Source organism: Bufo gargarizans, chromosome 6 (genome assembly GCF_014858855.1).
Source record: "Bufo gargarizans isolate SCDJY-AF-19 chromosome 6, ASM1485885v1, whole genome shotgun sequence".
Classification (NCBI taxonomy): Eukaryota; Metazoa; Chordata; class Amphibia; order Anura; family Bufonidae; genus Bufo; species Bufo gargarizans.
This window is the reverse complement of record NC_058085.1, coordinates 290,969,495-290,993,032: the sequence shown is the minus strand read 5'-3', so window position 1 is coordinate 290,993,032 and position 23,538 is coordinate 290,969,495. Positions and strand designations below refer to the sequence as shown.

Here is a 23,538-nt window from a genome sequence, read left to right as displayed (position 1 = left end):
ACGAAAACAAACACACTGTTCAGCATTCACGGTCTCGGCGATAGATGACCCTGTCTGTCCTCCTAATTAGTCCCCTACCACCAGCATCACCACCCTGAAAATGCTGTGGACCCCTGACTTAGTCGCTATTGGCTATGACATCTAAAAGGACAAATGAACAGGATCGGCCATTAAAGCAGGAGACACATAAAAAGGCAGCAGCCTAGCCTAAGTCCCCTTAGTGACCGCTATAAAAAAAAAAGTGGTAGTCACAAAGGGGTTAAATACCACCTCTTAGTGATAAACCATGCCAAATAGTAAAATACCAGAACACTTTAATGCAAAGCCTTATCTTTGTGCTGACATTTGCTGTTGGCATGCATAACAAGGAACTTGATAATGCAAGGATGTGATTTTTGCAGGAAAGTTAGCGATCTTTCCAAGAAAGAGCATGACTAATATGAATAACAATTACTGCTTCCTTGTTCATCTACTTTGCAAACCATCCTACTCAAACTGATGATCTATGAGCATTGTAATCGGAAGGTAGCATCAGGTCTATTAGAACATGCTCGTGCTTAGTGGAGTCCCTGGATCTATCTCATATCCAAATGACCTAATAGCGCATTCATGGATAAATAATAGAGTCCGGTGACCAAACTGATTGAGGCATGCACAGTGAATGGTGGGAACAGGGGTGTAATAAAAAAGGCCGGGCCCCATAGAAAAGTTCCCAAGCAACCTCCCCATAATCCTCCCTCCCACTGCTAATCCAGACCCTCCCACACTCATCATGCAACCCCTCACTCACTCAGTCATGTAAAAATATAAAAATAAAAGGCTAACTAGTGCCGGTCAGGTGGAGGAGGCAAGAGATTACATTATAGTATGCACTGGTATTTCAGGCCTGACTGCTGGTTCTGCCGTCCATTACGGCCCAGGCTTCGCTAGCCGTTACGTACATACACAGCAGGGTACCTCCTAACTTTTGAAAAACCAAAGGAGGGACAGCAGTAGTGGTGTGCTACGCGCTCCAGAGGAAGAAAATTTATACTAAGCCTCTAACTCTGCCCAATGCCTATCTGTGTCCCCACACAGTAGTTATCCCCCTTAGTGTCCATGTCACAGTACAATGCACCCTTAGTGCCCCCTTCACAGTAGTTATGCCCTCTTGGTGCCTACACTCATGAGAATGACCCCTAAGATAAAGCAAACAAAAATCAAGACACAGGGTTAGATTAGCCCACCAGAATACCAAACTATCTTTTGGTGGATCCAGGCCATGACATAATAATAATCCCTAATCAGGGGCGTAGCTAGAACTGAATTGGCCCCATAGCAAAATTTTGCATGGGGGCCCCCCCATGACTATCCTAGCATCGTATGTGTGCATATGTAAGGGAGGGTTCACATCACATTTATGCCTTCCGTTTGATGTATACATTGGAAAAAAGGGATACAAAAGCGCAGCACACTTTGCTTTTGTATCCTGCAAAGTCTGTTAAAAAAAACTTATACGTTAACATATATATATATATATATATATATATATATATATATATTTTTTTTTTACAATGGGACTCTATGGCGACGGATGCAACTGTATGGTGTCAGTTTGAGGCATTTGTTAACATATACATTTTATGTATACATTAGACGAATGGCAAAACGTGATGTGAAACCAGCCTTAGTGTGCCATGATAGTGCCAAGTGCCAAGCACTAGAGAAGGGAGGCTGCAAAGTATGGCATGCTATAGTACAGAAGGCTGGCAGAGTGCACAGCTTAGTCCTGGTGATCAGTGGTGTGGACTGTATTCTATAAGGCTCACTCCACAGTATTATGTACTAGAATCTACAGTAAATACTGTAAAGATATTAGCCCTACCCCCGAATATTAATAGATTTAGTGACTATATAATCACCAACATATAGAGACTAAATAATACCACCATATTGGATAATAGCTCATACCATGACTGGATAACAAAACACTGTAACGTTATAGCTCCATATCATGACTGGATAACACCACCACACAGTGACTCAATAACCGCCATACAGTGACTTGATAACCTGCCATACAATGACTGAATAACACCGCCGTACAGTGACTGGATAACAGTGCCATACAGTGACTGAATAACACCGTCATACAGTGACTGGATAACACCGTCATACAGTGACTGGATAACACCACCACACAATGACTGGATAACACCGCCATACAATGACTAGATAATGCCGCCATACAGTGACTGGATAGCACACCCATACAATGACTGGATAATGCCGCCATACAGTGACTGGATAGCACACCCATACAGTGACTGGATAACGCCACCATACATTGACTGGATAAAAGGGTATATGCTCCTGTAATGTGCCTCCTACAGGGTATTATAATGGGGCATAGAGCAGGGTATAGGGCACAGTACAGGGCAGGGGGCACAGTACAGTATAAGGGGCACAGCATAGGGGGCACAGTATAGGGCAGGCGGCACAGTACAGCATAGGGGGCACCGTACAGGGCAGGAGCACAATACAGCATAGGAGGTACAGTATGGGACAGGGGGGCACAATATAGCATAGGGGATACAGTACAGGGCAGGGGGACACACAGTGCAGCATGGGGGAACACAGTGCAAGGTAGGGGGCACAATACAGCATAGCGGGCACAGTACAGGGCAGGGGGCACACAGTGCAGCATAGGGGGCACAGTAAAGGGCAGGGGGCACAATACAGCATAGGGGGTACAGTGCAGCATAGGGGTACAGTACAGGGCAGGGGGCACAATACAGCATAGGGGGTATGGTACTGTCACAATCAGACATCTGAGAAGCTCTGACAGATGCCTTTCAGAACCTCCTCCTTGAGCTTTCTTTGTTTTGGTTTTCAGTTCCTCATCTCGTTAGCCTCTCTCAGCTGTCTTGTAGTTGGACTGATTGCATCCCTTTAAATTCCTCCCCATAATGCATTAGTGTGCGGTTTATACAACTTCCTGGAGTGTGTGTGCATGCTGATCCTATTTCCCTGTCTTCTACAAGAGTGTTGTACGTTCATTTGTGATTTTATGTTTGCTGGATCCCAGGTGACCCTGACTCCCTCCGTGTCTAGTGTAGGGAGCCAGTGGTCGTGCCCCCTCACTATTATAGGGTGTTCAGGTGTTATACAGTTGAGGTATGAGGATATGCGATCATCTACCTTTGGGATGTTCGCATAGGCTGAGCAGTCAGGGAGAGTGCCAGGTCTTATGCAGGGGTCTCCCTTTTCGTTCCTTAGTTTTGGATCCAGTGAGTCATATATTCATTTTGTATTGTCTTGTCTCCTGTACACCTTCCGTGACAGGTACAGGGCAGGGGGCACACACATTACAGCATGGGGGCACAGTGCAGCATAGGGGGCAGAATACAGCGCAAAGGGGGCATAGTACAGGCAGGGGGCACATACTCACCATTGTTGGTCAGGTTAGCAGTGAGTCTGAAGGTTGGCAGCATTGGCTGGCAGGCAGGCTGCAGGGATGCTCAGAGGGCTGAGCAGGAGGTCAGCTGGCACTACAAGTGCGGTGGGTGGGTAGGTAAGAGAGACAGGCGGGCAGGCATGCGGATGGTCACATATATCTGGGCGCTGCTCCATTTGCCCACTGTGCCCGCCGTTACCATCTCCCGCGCTGTATGGTCATTACTGCTATCGGAGCAGGGAGGAGGAGACTGCCCTGTTTCTCAATGGTCGTTCCTTCTCCCTGGCTGTAGCACTGTCCAATCGCAGCGCAGAGAGTCACAGGGAAAAGGGGAGTTTTTTTTTTTCTCCCTGGCTGTGACGCTCCGTGCTGCGGTTGGACAGCGCTACAGCCAGGGAGAAGGAACAACCATCGAGAAAAAGGGCAGTCTCCTCCTCCCTGCTCCGATAGTAGTAATTATCATACAGCGCGGGAGACGGTAACGGGGGCCACAGCGGGCGAATGGAGTGGAGCTCACATATAATAGTAAGTGCAGGGAGCCGCACTACATGTCTTGCTACTTAGTTAACAAAGTCCGGACCCATGATAGGTCCTAGTCTTTAAATAATCTGACTGACACGCTGCAGGGCTGCCCGGGCCCCAAAGCAGCAGCTTCCCCTGCTTCCCTGGTAGTTACGCCACTGCCCCTAATACAAAATGTCTCAAAGGTCCACTTGAAGCCAATTGGTTGTCATTAGGGTGTATTTCAGCTGATTCATAAATAACTTACAATATTATTTTTATAGAAGTTTAACCTGTTTTTATTAGTAGATATGCTTATGTTAGTATTTTTGCTTTGCATTGTCCTTTAAACCTCCATACACACTGCACCATTCTTCTGTAATAATATCCCTTCTTACATGTCTTTCAGATGGTCCTTTGGAATTCTGCTTTATGAGATGATAACTTTAGGTAAGGATGGCTTTTATATATATATTTTTTTCTTTATAAATGCACTGATTTGTAAATTATTAATAGAAAGATATTTTAAAACAAAAAAAAAACATGATCATCTATGTTGCACTGGATGTGTTTCCAGTACTGGGGAGCATCTAGTGATATAAATCCCAAATATGGATGTATACAAGTACTCATACAAAGCAAAACATTTCTACTTTTGGATTTTGAGGGTGAGTTGAATGCAGAATTTATATCTTTGCCTGGTAATGTGTAAAATCAGCAGCAAAATCCAAATAAAACTCATGAGAGATATAGAATGTTACACATTTTCCCTCATTTACACTATGGTAACTGATGTCACCTGGTAATTGAGGTAACCATAACCTAGAATGGAAGCTCTAGACTTATTGTTGAAAAACTATGGAAGTCAGTGGAGGAACCCGAGCATTAAACCAGACACCCCCTGCTCTGAAGAGAGGAGGGTGTCTGGTTCATAGGAAAAGTTCAGAAATTGATAGAAACACCACTGAAATGGTTCGGGATCAACTTGCAGGAAGACAGGCCGAACTGGATGGACAAATGTCTTTTTTCGGCCTTATGTACTATGTTACTATGGTACTATGTTACTATGTTACTAACAGCATGGGGAGGATGTCTGGATGCATCTTGGACTCCCAGGTCGCTGCTGGGAACGATGTTGTTCGAGTAGTACGCCACTTTTACAGACTGACAATAATACGCACCAAACCGAAAGATAAAATCGATTTTAGAGGAAAAATTGTTAGGAAACATTCTTTCCTGCATATTTACTTGTATATAAAGTGCAAGTGCTGGCAAAAATTGCAAGGAAGAGGCACTCCGATACAACCTGTATATCACATAAAGGAGGGCCTAATTTACATTGTGGTATAATTGTTCAGGTAGTGGGACTCCTACACTCATAAAGCCTATGCACTAAGGGAAAGGGCTGCCAAAAATTAAAAGGAACCGTCACTCCAATACACCATTTATTACACATAAAGGAGGGCATCATACACACCATTGAAAGATTATAACTGATGGCCTGCTGGTGACCCTCTAAAACATTAGGGGTGAGGGTCTGCTGCTGAGCTGACTATCTAAAACATTAGGGGTGAAGGCCTGCTGCCGAGCTGACCATCTAAAAAATTTTGTAGACGAGGGCCTGCTTCCGAGCTGACCATCTAAAAAAGTTTGTGGGCGAGGGCCTGCTGCCGAGCTGACCATCTAAAACATTATGGGTAAGGGCCTGCTGCCGAGCTGACCATCTAAAAAATGTTGTGGGCGAGGGCCTGCTGCCGAGCTGACCATCTAAAAAATCTTGTGGGCGAGGGCCTGCTGCCGAGCTGACCATCTAAGAAAATGTGTGGGAGAGGGCCTGCTGCCGAGCTGACAATCTAAAACATTATGGGCTAGGGCCAGCTGCCGAACTGACCATTTAAAACATCATGGGGGAGGGCCATCTACCGAGCTGACCATCTAAAACATTATGGGCGAGGGCCTGCTGCTGAACTGACCAGCTAAAAAGTGTTGTGGGCGAGGGCCTGCTGCCGAGCTGACCATCTTAAAAATTTTGTGGGCGAGGGCCTGTTGCCGAGCTGACATCTAAAAATTTTGGGGTGAGGGCCTACTGGTGACCCTCTAAAACATTATGGGTGAGGGCCCGCTGCTGACCTGACCCTCTAAAACATTAGGATCGAGGGAAGCCTAATAATCATGTTGATATGATGGAAGAGGAGGAGGAGGATGAGAAAAGGGAGATTGAACCATATACCCTTTTTAGTGGTGGAAGGGGTGCATGGGAATACAGTGTATTTAATACACCATAAAAGCCATATTTAGAGTGCCTTTATGTTCAGCCGCTTTCCTCTGGTGGAGTAGAGAAGTCAGGGGCAACCCAGGTCTTGTTCATTTTTATAAGAGTCAACTGGTCAGCATTTTCAGTTGACAGACGGATGCGCTTATCAGTTATTATGCCCCCAGCAGCACTAAATACACACTCAGACAAAACGCTGGTGGCAGGGCAGGCCAGCACCTACATGGTGAAGCTCGCCCATTCGTGCCACGTGTCCAGCTTGGACACCCAATAGTTGTAAGGCACACAGGGATCACTGAGGACGCTGACACAGTCTGCTACGTATTCCTTCACCATCTTCCAAGTTTTTTCCCTCATTGTGACACTAGGCTGTGCATCAGGTTGAGGGTGCTGGCGGGGTGTAATAAAACTATCCCAGGCCTTGGAGAGTGTTGACCTGTCTCTGTTGGAACTGCTGTGTATTCCCCTTGTCTCCCCTCCTCGGGGCCAAGGAATTACGTACTCTGCAGCCAGCGTTGTCAGCTGGAAATTTTTGGAGCAATTTTTCCACAAGGACCTTCTGGTATTGCACCATTTTGCTCGTCCTCTCCACCACAGGAATGAGAGATGAGAATTTCTCTTTGTATCGGGGGTCGAGAAGGGTGAACAACCAGTAATTGTTGTTGGCCACAATGCGTACAACACGAGGGTCACGGGAAAGGTAGCCTAATGTAAAGTCAGCCATGTGTGCCAGAGTCCCAACAGACAAGACTTCGCTCTTATAAATGGGGGATGACTCTCAATCTCCTCATCCTCTTCTTCTGCCCATCCATGCTGAACAGATGGAATAAAACTTCCATGGGTACTACCCTCTGTAGCGGAGGCAACCGTCTTCTGCTCCTTCTCATCATCATCCAATTCGGCCTGAGAAGACGAACTGAGGGTGGTCTGGCTATCACCCTGTTTACTTTCTCCCCCCATTTCCACCTCTTCCACATGCAAAGCGTCCGCCTTAATTGTGAGCAGCGTTTGAGTAGACACAGAAGTGGGATGGTTACGCTGATAATAGCGTTATCTCCGCTCACCATCTGTGTTGATTTATCAAAGTTGTGTAAAACCTCACAGAGGTCAGACATCAATGCTCACTCGTCGTTTGTGAAGAGCAGAAGCTGACTGACAAGTCGACGACCATGTTGCAGCTGCTATTCCACTACTGCCCTCTGCTGCTCATAAATCCTGGCCAACATGTGGAACGTCGAGTTCCAGCGCGTGCTCACGCCGTACAACAGTCGGTGAGCTGGCAATTGCAAGCGCTGCTGCAGCATTGCCGGACCGACGGAAGCTGTCTATGACTTGCGGAAATGGGCACCTTGCCCAGTAGCTCAGGCAAATTGGGGTGGGTTTTGAGAAACCGCTGAACCACTAGGTTGAACACGTAAGCTAGGCATGGTATGTGTGTGAGCTTGCCGAGCTCCAAAGCCGCCACCAAGTTCTGGCCATTATCGGACACAACCATGCCTGGTTGTAGATTGAGTGGCGAGAGCCACAGCTCAGTCTGGTCCCTTATACCCTGCCACAGCTCTGCGGCGGTGTGCTGTTTGTCACCTAAGCAGATCAGTTTAATCACGGCCTGTTGCCATTTCGCCAGTGCAGTCCTACACTGCTTCCAGCTACTGACTGATGGCTGACTGGTGCTGCAAGATGATAATTCTGAGTTGGAAGTGGAGGAGGAGGCAGAGGAGGAGAAGGGGGAGTTGCAGCCACTAACGTAGATGACACGGGAAACCCTGATGGAAGTAGGGCCCGCAATCCTTGGCATCGGTAGCACCTGTGCCATTCCAGGGTACGACTCGCTCCCGGCCTCCACAACATTCACCCAGTGTGCCGTCAGGGAAATGTAGCGTCCCTAGCCAAAAGCACTGGTCCATGTGTCAGTCGTTAAGTGGACCTTCCCAATAACTGCGTTGGTCAGGGCACGGGTGATGTTACGGGACACATGCTGGTGTAAGGCTGCGACTGCACACCGTGAAAAATATTGGCGGTTGGGGACAGAGAACCGCAGGACAGCCGCCGCCATCAGGCTGTGGAAAACCTCAGTGTCCACAAGCCTAAATGGCAACATTTCCAGGGCCAGCAATTCGGAAAGGTACACATTTACTGCTATTGTCTGTGGGTGGGTGGCTGGGTATTTGCGCTTTCGTTCAAAGGCCTGAGGCATAGACATCTGTATGCTGCCTCTGGGACACAGAAGTGGATGTGCTAGCTAATAGTGCTTGCGAAGGTCCAGGTGCATGGCGGGAGGCATCCGGGCCTGTGTCTTGGACAAGGGATTTGCCAGCACGTAACACAGGGAAAGAGGAGGCAGTGGTGTGACCCGCAGACACTGGTTGTGGACCCATGCTTTGATGCCATGTGGTGGATCATGCTGGTGGTGGTGAGGTTGCTAGTGTTCACTCCCCTGCTCATTTTGGTACGGCACAGGTTGCAAATGACAATTCTTTTATCGTCTGCACTTTCCTCAAAAAAGCGCCAGACTGTGGAACACCTACCCCTTGGCAAGGGAGATTTACGCAAGAGGGTGCTCCGAGTAGCAGTTGCGGGCCTGTTTGGTGTGGCCCGCCTTCTCCATTTTGCCACCCCACTGACTCTTCCAGCCTGTTGCGGTGCGGCGGAACCATCTCCCTCTGTACTGTTGTCTTCTTCTGACTGTGGATGCTCCAGAGTTTGTGAATCAGGGCACAAGATCTTCTCATGACCTTCTTAAGGCCGGCTTGGAGAGAGGCCCAAATTTAGGAATGACGATGAAAACAGCTCCTTGGAATATCCGAGTGTGGGATCACTTGTTTGCCAAGACTCTCTATGGTGGGTGGAAGGAGGATCAGGGTGAGGGTTCTGTTGACCAGACTCTTGGCTACTGAGAGTGGACTTTGTGGAAGACAGGGTGGTGCTTAACCGACTGGAAGCATTATCTGCTGAAATCCAACCGACCACCTAGTTGCATTGGTCTGACTTCGAGAGTGGTGTCCTGCGCCGCCCTGCAAACTGGGACATAAAGCTAGGTATTGTGGATAAGTGTGTTTCTTGTGCTCTGGTAGCAGGCACAGTTTCACCGTGCCCAGGGCCACAGCCTCTGCGTGCACCATCAGCAGCATGGCCACTTACTGCTTGCCTTGCGCATATTAAATGATATATATGCTTGCAAGTATGTCACACGTACAGTAGCCTAGGTTTTGTAAGTGTATGTGCAAATAAAGTACACAGAATGTCACAGATATTTTTAGGATGCTCATACGTTAAACAGGAGGTATAGCGCAGGTAATGTCGCTGTCACCACCGCCTAATAGAAAATTACACTGAATGAATGTCACTGATATTTTAGATGTGTACACGTTAAACAGGATGTATAGCGCAAGTAATGTCGCTGTTACCACTGCCTTATAAAAAAATTACACTGAATAAATTTCACTGATATTTTGGATGCGCACACGTTAAACAGGAGATATAGTGCAAGTAATGTCACTGTCACCACCGCCTAATAAACAATTACACTGAATGAATGTCACTGATATTTAGGATGCACACACGTTATACAGGAGGTATAGTGCAAGTAATGTCGCTGTCACCACCGGCTAATAAAAAATTACACAGAATAAATGTCACTGATATTTAGGATGCGCACACGTTATACAGGAGGTTGCGCACACATTATACAGGAGGTATAGCGCAAGTAATGTCATTGTCACCACCGGCTAATAAAAAATTACACTGATTGAATGTCACTGATATTTAGGATGCACAAACGTTATACAAAAGGTATAGCACAAGTAATGTTTCTGTCACCAGCGGCTAATAAAAAAATGACACTGAATAAATGTCACTGATATTTAGGATGGGCAAACGTTATACTGGAGATGTAGTGCAGGTAATGTCGCTGCCACCAGCAGCAAAAAAATTTGACTAAATGTCACTGATATTTCGGATACGCAAACGTTATACAGGAGATGTAGCGCAGGTAATGTAACTGACTGCAGCGGACACCATCTACAGAAAAAGTACACTGAATGTCACAGATATTTTTAGGCTGCGCACACGTTACACAGGTGATGTAGCGCAGATAATGTCGCTGTCACCAGCGGCGAAAAAAATTAGACTGAATGTCACTGATATTTCGGATACGCTATCGTTATACTGGAGATGTAGTGCAGGTAATGTCGCTGCCACCAGCAGCAAAAAAAATTAGACTGAATGTCACTGATATTTCGGATACACAAACGTTATACAGGAGATATAGCACAGGTAATGTAACTGTCCGCAGCGGACACTGTCTACGGAAAAAGTACACTTGATGTCACAGCTATTTTTAGGCTGCGAACACATTAGACAGGAGATGTAGCGCAGATAATGTCGCTGTCGGCAGCGGCCAAGCAATTGCAAGCTATTTAGCGCAGGTTGCGCTAAAAATCTATATTGCTGCCAGATACAACTATAGTCCTTAAAAAGACTTTTCAGTCTCTAACAAGTTTTAGCAATTGGCACCACACACAACAATAGGCCTTAAAAGGACTTTTGGATCTATAACAAGTATAAAAGCTAAAATATTCCTATTTCACTCCCTACACTATCTCTCCCTTATGCTCTCCAGCTCTCCTTGACTAAGACTGAGCCAAACAAGTGTCATCGGGTGCTATATAGGAGGAGACTCGAGCATCGCACTCGAACACACGCGGTATTCGGCCGAACACTGCGATATGCCGAGCATCGGGATGCTCGAGTGAAATTTGTGTTTGGCCGAGCATGCTCGCCCAATACTAATAGCTACCTAAAAAGTTTAATAAATTTGCAAATTCTTTTTGCATCTTGCACCTTTTTAAAGTTATTATAGGTATTGTCTCATATTCATATAGCTAGCTGCTTTTAAATTTCTAGTGGTTATCCTTAAAAACAGGCAGCAGTTTAGCTCCACCTGCTGTAAGACAGATGGCCTTACAGTTTAACCGGGCTACCTACCATTTAAGCTTGCATAGTGTCCTTACAGTGCCCCAGAGGATCACTACTAAAGAGTTAAAGGGTGCCATTGGTGCCATATCGCTAGGTGTCAGTTGACCAGTGTCAGATAGGTGTGGGTACCAACTCTGGGACCCACATCTATCTCTAGAACAGGGCCACCAAAGTGAAGGACAGTGCACTGCAGATTGCAGAAGTGAGGCTACCCTCCATTCACATCTATGGGAGTGCCGAGCAGTGCTCTGCTATTTCCGGAACTCGCAAAGAGGTGAATTGAGGAGCTATGTAGTCTAATTGTATTGTCAGAGAGTCTGGTCAAGGCAGCTGAAGTGTGAGGAGCTGCATGGGTCTGTGTAGTGTGTGACTTACCACAAGGATCCTCCATTCCTATATGTTGTGGACAAGTGGCAAATCTCTGAGAGAAAGAGAACAGATATTCACAGACTGATAGGGACAGTGCATGATAGCAAAGGTGACACACATCTATGGTTTTGGACTCTGCTGTTTGTGGAGAGGGTATATTGCTTTGGCACCCACAACTCTTTGGAGACAGATTGGCCAACCGACCTAATATCTACACCCCTCAGCCTGGGAATTATGGCAAGAGTTCATGAGAATGGAATTGCATGCCTTTGGTTGATTTGGGCAGTTGTCTAGATTTATTAGAGAGAGACTCAGAGATAGATATCTATCATACACCCTGATTTCCCATACCCAGACTTGTGTGTGTGTGTATTTATTTGCCAAGAACACCTCAGTAACGTTTGTTGGCCTTGTAAGGGCTCTTTCACACTTGCGTTCTTTTCTTCCGGCATAGAGTTCCGTCGTCGGGGCTCTATGCCGGAAGAATCCTGATCAGTTTTATCCTAATGCACTCTGAATGGAGAGAAATCCGTTCAGGATGCATCAGGATGTCTTCAGTTCAGGACCGGAACGTTTTTTGGCCGGAGAAAATACCGCAGCATGCTGCGCTTTTTGCTCCGGCCAAAAATCCTGAACACTTGCCCTAAGGCCGGATCCGGAATTAATGCCCATTGAAAGGCATTGATCCGGATCCGGCCTTAAGCTAAACGTCGTTTCGGCGCATTGCCGGATCCGACGTTTAGCTTTTTCTGAATGGTTACCATGGCTGCCGGGACGCTAAAGTCCTGGCAGCCATGGTAAAGTGTAGTGGGGAGCGGGGGAGCAGTATACTTACTGTCCGTGCGGCTCCCGGGGCTCTTCAGAGTGACGTCAGGGCGCCCCAGGCGCATGGATGACGTGATCGCATGGCACGTCATCCATGCGCATGGGGCGCTCTGACGTCATTCTGGAGCGCCCCGGGAGCCGCACGGACTGTAAGTATACCGCTCCCCACTACTACTATGGCAACCAGGACTTTAATAGCGTCCTGGCTGCCATAGTAACACTGAAAGCATTTTGAAGACGGATCCGTCTTCAAATGCTTTCAGTTCACTTGCGTTTTTCTGGATCTGGCGTGTAATTCCGGCAAGTGGAGTACACGCCGGATCCGGACAACGCAAGTGTGAAAGAGGCCTTACTTTACACTGACCTCCTTATTGACTTGTACCCAACATCTGATCTGCCTTCACTTCGAGGGAGTCCTGCTTTTTATCCATCTACCTAGGATTAAGGGCACCCAACATAACATCAGACAGGAGCCTCAAAAAGTCCAGGGTGTGACCTCCATTCACTGCACTGCTCCAGTGTGGCGTGAGGACCGCCATTGTGAAATTCGACATTTAACTTTATAGATGAATGCATAAAAATATATAAATAATGTGACTCCTAAACAGTAGATCTATAAATAAATCATAATTAAAGTGGTGACGAGGGTACTTGTCAATGTATGTAGATTTTACTGTAATTTCAAAATGTTGTAAATTGATTCTTAAAATTATTTCTTTTATAGCCAAAGTTATTTTTAGTCCATACAATACCTAAGACAGTAAAATATAACAGCAACTTTTACATTTATCATATAAAAGTCTCTAAACCTTAGTCTAAACAGTATTGTGCTCTGTTCTAGGTGCTCCTCCTTACCCTGGGGTTCCTCCTTCTAATATCTTGCAGCACTTACAACGTGGTACCATCATGAAGAGACCACCCAGCTGCAAGCAGCAATTGTAAGAATCGCTTTTTATCTTTATCTGTGGCCTTCATGAACCTTGCCATATAATGTGAGCTGCTTTACTACATATCCACATCAATAGACTATTATATGTAAATTAGAAATCATGCACACAGTTATATTGCGGAATATGTGTTGTATAAATCCAAAATAAAATGCCCATAGCCTGCTTTGGCCCACAATATATCTCTGTGGCCTTTCAATTTTACATGGAGGCATACAGATTCCCCTTTTCGATGATGCAACAGGTCCATAACATAAACCTTATTGGACTCTGTGTGCCACAATACAGGGTCCCTGCTTGTGGCAATGCTGTGTAAATGAACAGCACAGTTGTGGAAAGAAGATTTGGCAGTTCTATACTATTTTAAAGGGGTTATCCCATGATTGATGTAAAAAATGAAAATCACACATAATCTAGTACATGACAACCTCTTCCTAACAAAGCTAGAGATAGTCCTGTACCTCACATGGATCCAGAGATCTCTCCAATTCCTCTGCTGGATTTATTTCAAACCTGCAGCTTAGGGGGCATGCACTTTATCAGGGGCTTGACCTTTCTGCTGCATCTGGTGGCATTTGAAGGATGGAACTGGGCATGTTTTTCCATGTCAGTGAGTAGGACAGTGAAATTAGAAAAAAAGAAAACAACAGGTGGTGCAATACACATTTTATTGAAAAACTCTGCGGCTATATTACATTTCTAATTACATGCAATTACAAAAGTATTCATATCCAGATGCTGGTTTGAAAAATTTAGAATATTTTTCATGGGACAACCCCATTAATATAGCTTCATTGACATCTCGTTACTTGCCTTCTAGCTTGCATTTAGCTGCATAATGAGAATAGACTAGCTTCACTTAATATCTCCCTTAATAAAATCTGCATACAGTCAGGTCCATAAATATTGGGACATCAATACAATTCTAACATTGTGAAATGAAACAAACAAGATGTGCTTTAACTGCAGACTGTCAGCTTTAATTTGAGGGTAATTACATCTAAATCAGGTGAACGGTGTAGGAATTACAACAGTTTGCATATGTGCCTCCCACTTGTTAAGGGACCAAAAATAATGGGACAAATGGCTTTTCAGCTGTTCCATGGCCAGGTGTGTGTTCTTCCCTCATTATCCCAATTACAATGAGCAGATAAAAGGTCCAGAGTTCATTTCAAGTGTGCTATTTGCATTTGGAATCTGTTGCTGTCAACTCTCAAGATGAGATCCAAAGAGCTGTCACTATCAGTGAAGCAAGCCATCATTAGGCTGAAAAAACAAAACAAACCCATCAGAGAGATAGCAAAGACATTAGGCGTGGCCAAAACAACTGTTTGGAACATTCTTAAAAAGAAAGAACACACCGGTGAGCTCAGCAACACCAAAAGACCCGGAAGACCACGGAAAACAACTGTGGCGGATGACAGAGGAATTCTTTCCCTGGTGAAGAAAACACCCTTCACAACAGTTGGCCAGAGCAAGAACACTCTCCAAGAGGTAGGTGTATGTGTGTCAAAGTCAAAAATCAAGAGAAGACTTCACCAGAGTGAATACAGAGGGTTCACCACAAGATGTAAACCATTGGTGAGCCTCAAAAACAGGAAGGCCAGATTAGAGTTTGCCAAACGACATCTAAAAAAGCCTTCACAGTTTTGGAACAACATCCTATGGACAGATGAGACTAAGATTAACTTGTACCAGAGTGATGGGAAGAGAAGAGTATGGAGAAGGAAAGGAACTGCTCATGATCCTAAGTATACCACCTCATCAGTGAAGCATGGTGGTGGTAGTGTCATGGCGTGGGCATGTATGGCTGCCAATAGAACTGGTTCTCTTGTATTTATTGATGATGTGACTGCTGACAAAAGCAGCAGGATGAATTCTGAAGTGTTTCGGGCAATATTATCTGCTCATATTCAGCCAAATGCTTCAGAACTCATTGGACAGTGCTTCACAGTGCAGATGGACAATGACCCAAAGCATGCTGCAAAAGCAGCCAAAGAGTTTTTTAAGGGAAAGAAGTGGAATGTTATGCAATGGCCAAGTCAATCACCTGACCTGAATCCGATTGAGCATGCATTTCACTTGCTGAAGACAAAACTGAAGGGAAAATGCCCCAAGAACAAGCAGGAACTGAAGACAGTTGCAGTAGAGGCCTGGCAGAGCATCACCAGGGATGAAACCCAGTGTCTGGTGATGTCTACGCGTTCCAGACTTCAGGCTGTAATTGACCACAAAGGATTTGCAACCAAGTATTAAAAAGTGAAAGTTTGATTTATGATTATTATTCTGTCCCATTACTTTTGGTCCCTTAACAAGTGCGAGGCACATATGCAAACTGTTGTAATTCCTACACCGTTCACCTGATTTGGATGTAGATACCCTTAGCTGACAGTCTGCAGTTAAAGCACATCTTGTTCGTTTCATTTCAAATCCATTGTGATGGTGTATAGAGCCAAAAATTTTAGAATTGTGTCGATGTCCCAATATTTATGTCTATCTATCCATCTATCTATCTGTCTGTCTGTCTATCTATCTATCTATCATATGCATGTAATACAATTCATCTCTTTACAGATACAATATTATAAAGGCATGCTGGACCTGGAAGATGGGGGCCCGGATTTCTGTTCCAGAACTGAAAAAAAGACTACAAGTTGGCAAGAAATCTTCTGATGATAGGACAGTGCTGCAGATCCCTGAGCTGGTCATACCAGAGCTGTATGCAGAAGTGGCAGGGACAGAAGCTTTGAAAATGGAGAATGATTACACTGTCTTCTAACAGCAAAGTCTTAGAAGAGTTATCCAAATTGATATTTTTGACTCTATAACTTATTTATGGAGACACAGGAAGACTTCTTTTTAAATGAAGGTTTTATTTTTTTCTTATTCGAGGACAATCTATGAGAGACAAGCACAGAAGGACAGCAATCCGATCATAGGAATGTTACATTAACATTTTTATACCTTGTCAATGGTCTCACTGACTGTGAAGAAATCACTAAACTGTATTCGTGAATTACCTTGAGAGAAAAACACCCATATTCCTATTTAAAGAGATATTCAGGGAAAAATCTGAAAATAATCCCTTTCACCCAGAAGGAAGACACCCAACTAATTCCCATGGTAATAGTTGCCTGGTCCCTGCTGTTCCAGAGGTTCATTGATTCTTCGTACAGGTGGCACTTTCAGAATAGCGGCACGTTCTGAGCTCTTCTTGTACAGGTTCCTTGAAGGCTTATGACAACCACTATTCAAGACCAAAATATGCCTTCATGAAGAACCCCAGTAATCTCTGGAAGATTGTGACCATGTAAGCATAACTATGGGATTGTGGTGGACAAAAAACAGGGTTTTTTTGCAAAACCAGCATTTTCCTAAAGGATCCATATAACATTACATATATACATTCTGGTCTGTTTAACCATAATTAGTTTGGCTTCAGGACTTCAAAGCTGTTAACCATTTACTGCAAAATGAATTTTTTATAATCTTGATTGATCCATGCAGTTACTAATCAGGAGTAACATCTTCTGGACCTCTTTTATGCATCTGTTTGGTTGAAAAGTTCTATGTTATTTATTTAGGTGTGTGAAATTTTCAAAGTAAAACTAGACCAGGTATTTGCAATGTACTCTATCTTCCTGAGGTACATTAAAGGGGTTATCTGAGAATTTCATATTGATCGCCTATCCTCAAGATAGGTCATCAATATCAGATTGGCAGGGGTCCGTCTCCCAGCACTCCTGCTGATCAGCTGTTTGAAGAGGCCGGTGCTCACCATCTGCAGTCTCCTCACAGCTTACCAAGCATAGCACGGTACATTGTATAGTGGCTGTGCTTGGTATTGCAGCTCTGGCCCATTCACTTAAATGGGACTGAGCTGCGCCTAGATCACTTGACCAATGTACGGTGACATCACTAACCTAGGAAGATCCATAAGCTGAGGCCTCTTCGAACAGATGTTTGGCAGGGGTCCCGGTTGTCAGACCAGTGCCATTGTTATGTTAATGACCTATCCTGATTATAGGTTATCAGTATCAAATTCCCAGAAAACCCCTTTCCGCTCTGCAGTGCAATGTGATATGTATCTGAAGATGGAAAAAGAGGGTTTAAAATTATTATGAAATACTATTTTCATGTATCTTTGGAAACAGAGAACTCATGAAGTTCTGGACATAGGTGGGTCCACCTAAGATTTTTTTTTTTTCTTCTTTAAGTCATGTGTTGGGGAAGAAACATGAAAGGAAGTGGCACAATATGTCAACTTTATTGCCTTCAGGAATATTAGGAGTATGTTGCTAAACTGAAAGAACTGCACAAATGGCAGACCTCACATACGGTGGTCCCTCAAATTACAATAATAATTGTTTCACAATGTAATTTGAAAGCATTGTGACCAGAACTCTATGGAAAACTAGTTACTGGTTTCAATGCTCCAAAATGTCAACCCTAAATAAAAAAAATAAAAAAAGGGATGACTAATACAGATAGATCTAGAGAGAAGACAGGAGCTTCTACAGGATTATGTGCAGTACACAGAACATACCAGAAAAATAAAATAGAGTAAACCTCACCTGCTGAAGCAGCTACTACTGTCACAGATAACGAGCAGTAGAGAGCATGTAGTACCACACTGTACTATAGAGGACAATACTAGACAACCAATCACTGCATGCGCTTCAGTAATACAGGTGTTGGCTAGGTCTTTCAGTCACATGTGCCTCCAATCAGCAGTGTCTGCAACATTCTACGTTGAACATGGTTTCAAGTCACGAAGACCCAGGAAAGACCATTTTATGTTGGAAAATATTGTATTTTAACCTGAGGCCATTATAACCTGAGGGACAACCCATTATTGTTCAAAAAAGTCTAGAAGCAATTGCTCTCCACCTGCTATTTGTTGATGACCTCATTGTCTAAGTTTGTTCAGCTTTTTACAATTTGCATATAGAACTATTCTATGTAAGCTGAGATGCTTTCCAAACATTGTAAATCTATCTGCTATGAATCCCAAGTTACATCTTTTATGGCTTCCACTGATCTCCATAACCATTAGTATGCTGTTTTTATTTTACTTGAAGGTCTTTACAGGAGATTTGAAGATCTGTGTCACAAAAATGGATCTTAGATTCTAATAAGGCTGAGTTTACATTTCAGTTATTTGGTCAGTTATTTCCATCAGTGATTGTGAGCCAAAACCAGGTGCCAGTCAAAAACTCACATGAGCAGATTTTTCCATTATACCTTTTCTGAGTAGGCTTCACTACTGGTTTTGATTAACAATAACTGATGGAAATAACTGATGAAATTACTAAAACATGAACTCACCCTAAGAGGCATTAAAAATGAATCAGTGCTCAGTCTTGAAACAATAACTGCTATAAATGTTGTAACACAAGGAACACTAACTATTATAAGTTATTGGCTATGATGTACAAAATTCAGACTATAATGTAGACTGTCACTTAGGAGCCGTACAAGTAACGCAATGTATTAAATTATTCATTGGTTTATATGGATGAATCATATATGTTAACTATATTAATTGTGATAGTATTGAAACATGGACAAACATTTTGCAGGTCCTGCAAACCCACCTTAATTACGTATAACAAGCCTGTAAGAGAATGTTTGTAATAGTTCTACCGTTCTGAAGTTGCCTGGATAGGCCTCCCAGGACCCTAGTTACATGATCTTCTGAAAATTCACCTTCCGCAACATTACATCTTTTACCAACTTTCTGGCCTGGATTATGGATAGGGCATAGTCCCACTGTGGTTGGGTCCAGAACTACTCTCCTTGACTCTTCTTGAATTCATCTCATCTGTATATGTGCCATGGAGAGGAATAGTTCTGGCCCCATTCACATGGGGACATCCCGTCCCTAGCCCAGACCAGAAAACTCATAACAGACATTACTGTATGTCAGTGGAAGCTGGATTTTGAGAAGTAGAACAACACATGACTAGGTTCCCGGGAGGTGGAGCCACACAATTTTGGAACAGTAAACATATTACAAACTTTCTTCTATAGAAGTGTTATGTGTAATGCCTCTTACATCTTTGTGATTCATGGATATGTGTTGTACGTGTTCTCCACAGACAGCACACGTTACCATTCATCTTAATGTGTGTATTCACACATCAGTGTTTTAGCTTTTTTTTGTCCATGCTCACGGAGCCATCACGACTATTATAGTATATGGGTCCATGAAAAACATGGACGCACTACGGATGCAATTCGTGTTTCATCTGTGTTTCACGGACCATTTGTAGGAGATGTCATGAAAATTAATCTTCAGCTGTGCAGTGTCAGTGAAACACTAATGACACACGTATACCAAAAAAGCGGACACACAGACCAAACATAGATCCTTCACGGACATCTTCACGGATCATTCACTAACCACCCTATCACGGATTTCATTACGGACACAGACGTGGGAATGAGATATCATTAAGACCAGTTTGCTGGACCTGCTGGGTCCTGGAAATATTCCTGGAGATTAAGTGCTAGTAACTAAAGACGTTATTGGTTCCTCACGTCCTTCCTATCCTTTAGTAGCAATGTTGTTGGCTGTCTGGAAGCGGGCAAATAATGAATGACATTCAGGAAATAGCATGATATAGGCTTCAGGGAGAAAATAGCAATTAAGACACGCTTGAAAAACATAATTATACATAATAATAACACATGAAAAATGTTACAACACAGATACCTCCATTTTTTGTCAAGAGGAGCAGTTGTTGACATCAGGGCTCATTCGTGGTCTATATATAGAGATCATTTTGTAAAATTTGTGGTATGCTAATAATGCTAATATATAAATCTCAGGTTAATGAACATGTTGAATGAACATGTGGAGAAGAAACTTGCACATTCTTATGTATAACATACGATCTCTATTTAATACATTTTAATATGTTTTGTTTGGTTAGGTTTACAGTTAATAGTTTTTATTTCTAGTGTCGTATTTTATTTTGTTCACAAAGTAGCATTAAAATTTTGAATAACATTTGGACGATTTATTTCTGACTGGCTCATTGTCTGTACAGAATTTGATCTGGGGATTAGCAGTCTAGGAAGATTAATTCTTATACCAGGTACAGTTCAGTAATTTGCCGGAAAAAGTACTAAACCTCCCAGAAGCAACGTCTCTTATGTAACAGAAGTCTAGCCAGGCTGTACGTGATATGCCTGCCAACAAACTGTTGGGGTTGATTAAATTTTTATATATATATATATATATATATATAGTGTGTGTATATATATATATATATATATATATGTTCCTGAACAGAATAAAAAAAGCATTACTCGCCACACCGATTCTCTGCTACGCCCGTTTTCCAATACTGGGTCCCTGCTGGTTTCTGCTTCCTGGTCATTCTTGACAAACAGGAAAAGACCTATCAGCCAATTGCTGGCAGAGGCAGGTCACTGCTCAGACCAGTGATTGGTGACTTGTGTGGAAAGTGAGACCAGGAGGCAGATATGGGACCGGGAGCAAGCTGGGGATGTGAGTATGAGTGCATTACAGTATTTTCCACTATTCTGAGCCAGTTTTTTTTTACTCCACTTAAATTTTTATTTCTTCCAATAGAAAATTCTAACATTTCATTGATCTGTGCAACAGACTAGAAATGAGCGAATCGATTCATTAGAATCAATTCATCTCATCAAGTTGTGTTCTGCACCTGCAACAGGGTGTGCCCGAAGCTGAGGGGACTCGCCCTGCTGCTTGATTGACAGGGTTGGACATCTCGGCCGACCCTGACAATCTCGTTCCTGCAACACTGTTCTGAGTTATGGCACAAGTGCAGAGGCTCTGCGTCCACTACTGGAGCGGGGACCTCATGCACACCACTACACTTCTGGGTTGCAGTGCAAGAAGTCACTGCTTCAGTAGCGGAAGCAGAGCTTGGGCACTTGCAGACTACTCGGAGCAGCGGGACTGTTGAGATAGTCAGGGTTGGCCCAGATGTCCAACCCGCTCAATCAGGTAGCAAGGAGAGTATCCTCATCTTTGGGGACACCCTGTTGCAGGTGCAGAACTCTGCTTGATGAAATGAATCGATTCTTATGAACAGAATTGCTCAATCTACAACAGACCCAAACACTTAGAACTTTAACACTTAGCTGTACCTACATTTTTTACTTGTTTTCTGAGTAGTATGTTTTGTACTCACAGTACGTTTAGTAGTGCTCATTTAATATTCTGACAGGTTTGCATTACAAATCTTCCTAGTCGTTAATTAACTTGCTAATGTGGTAGTTCTGGGTAATTGGTTGACAGGAATCCATAAGGAAGATTTATATGCCAAAACATGTAGAGGGGCTTAACACGAAATCAAGTCTTGTAGATTATGCTGTGATATATGATTTACCCAGTAATGTAAAGTCTCAAGTCAGTGCTAAAAAGTACTATTGGGCCCTGAAAATAGCTTATGTATAGTTCAAAGGAACATTAAACATATAAGATGTACAAAAAATAAGAATAATATAACTTTACCCATATGCAGGTTTTCCATAATTGAAGGTGATAAATGAGAGGGGAAGGCCCCCATCAGTTACTATAAAGAGGGTCATGAAAACATAATTTCTCCTTACTGCAAAAATGACTGCAGTAAGGAAGAGTTTGAATGGAGTGGCAGTCAGGTTTGCAGTAAGGAGGAATGATGTTCTCAGTCATGGCCCCCTTTCTAATAACTGGTGGGGGGGGGGGGGTCTAGCAGCTGTAGTATAGCACTCAGCTATTCCTATCAGTTCCATAGACAATAAATGGAGTGGCAGCCACCACTTTCTTCAGACTCCTCCTCACTATGGTCTTACATTGAGAAGAAATGGGGGGATTGGGACCCCATTCAAGTAATCATGGTGGTTCCAATGGTTCCAGCTATAAGACATGTATTATTTAAGGCTAGGTTCACATCTGTGGTAGAGGTTCCAGCAGGATTTAACTTCACAGAATCCAGCAAAAAAAAATATTGCTGCGTTTTGGCAGAATGTCGGTTTGGTATACACACGAGAAACCTATCGGACCTCATTATAGTGAATGGGATTTGTCGGGTGCCTGTGGTATTCTGTGGATAGTTGTTAAGTATCATTTGTAAAAATTAAAAGGATCAGCGGGAGATTAAGCCCTGGGTTCTCTGCAGGATTTCTACAAGCCTGTTTTAGAATCATGCAGAAAACTCTGGAGAATGACAAACAGGGTGGACAACTTTATTTCTTATTTACTTATATCAGTCATTTCTAAGTTTTGTGTTACTTTTTACACGGGCGAGTTTTCCGCGCGGGTGCAATGCGTGAGGTGAACGCATTGCACCCGCACTGAATCCGGACCCATTCATTTCTATGGGGCTGTGCACATGAGCGGTGATTTTCACGCATCACTTGTGTGTTGCGTGAAAATCGCAGCATGCTCTATATTGTGCAATTTTCACACACACAACACAGGCCCCATAGAAGTGAATTGAGCTGCGTGAAAATCACAAGCATCCGCCAGCAAGTGTGGATGCGGTGCGATTTTCACGCATGGTTGCTAGGTGACGATCGGGATGGAGACCTGATCTTTATTATTTTCCCTTATAACATGGTTATAAGGGAAAATAATAGCATTCTTAATACAGAATGCATAGTACAATAGTGCTGGAGGGGTTAATAAAATAAAATAAAAATTAAATTCACCTCATCCACTTGTTCGTGCAGCCTGGCTTCTCTTCTTTCTTCTTCTTTAAGGACCTGGGAGAAAAGGACCTTTGGTGACGTCACTGCGCTCATCACATGGTCCATCACATGGTCCACCACCATGGTGATGGAGCATGTGATGAGCGCAGTCACGTCACCAAAGGTCCTTTTTCTCCCAGGTCCACAAAGAAGAAGAAAGAAGTGAAGCCGTGCTGCGCAAACAAGTGGATGAGGGGAGTTTTTGCCTCTCCATCCCTAATTTACTTAGCATTCTGTATTAAGAATGCTATTATTTTCCCTTATAACCATGTTATCAGGGAAAATAATAACATTTACACAACACCAATCCCAAACCCAAACTTCTGTGAAGAAGTCCGGGTCCGGGTACCAAACATGCAGATTTTTCTCACGGGTGTGCAAAACGCATTAAAACGCATTAAAAATCTTGCATTTTCCCGCAACGCACCCACATCCTATCCGGCAATCACACGTGACACCCATGTGAATGAGGCCTAGGCAGT

General features: G+C 43.7%; 1 protein-coding gene across 2 annotated transcripts in view; it reads left to right on the top strand.

The window, feature by feature from the left end:
- The window catches only part of STYK1 (serine/threonine/tyrosine kinase 1), an 82,848-nt gene extending 65,760 nt beyond the window's left edge, over positions 1-17,088 (top strand). For both annotated transcript variants that reach the window (XM_044299181.1, XM_044299180.1), the window contains 3 exons: positions 4,347-4,387; positions 13,222-13,318; positions 15,902-17,088. In XM_044299181.1, coding sequence (XP_044155116.1) covers positions 4,347-4,387; positions 13,222-13,318; positions 15,902-16,106 — 343 coding nt within the window. In that variant the 3' untranslated portion in view covers positions 16,107-17,088. The remainder of the gene's footprint in view (positions 1-4,346; positions 4,388-13,221; positions 13,319-15,901) is intronic.
- The last annotated feature ends 6,450 nt before the right edge of the window (positions 17,089-23,538 follow it).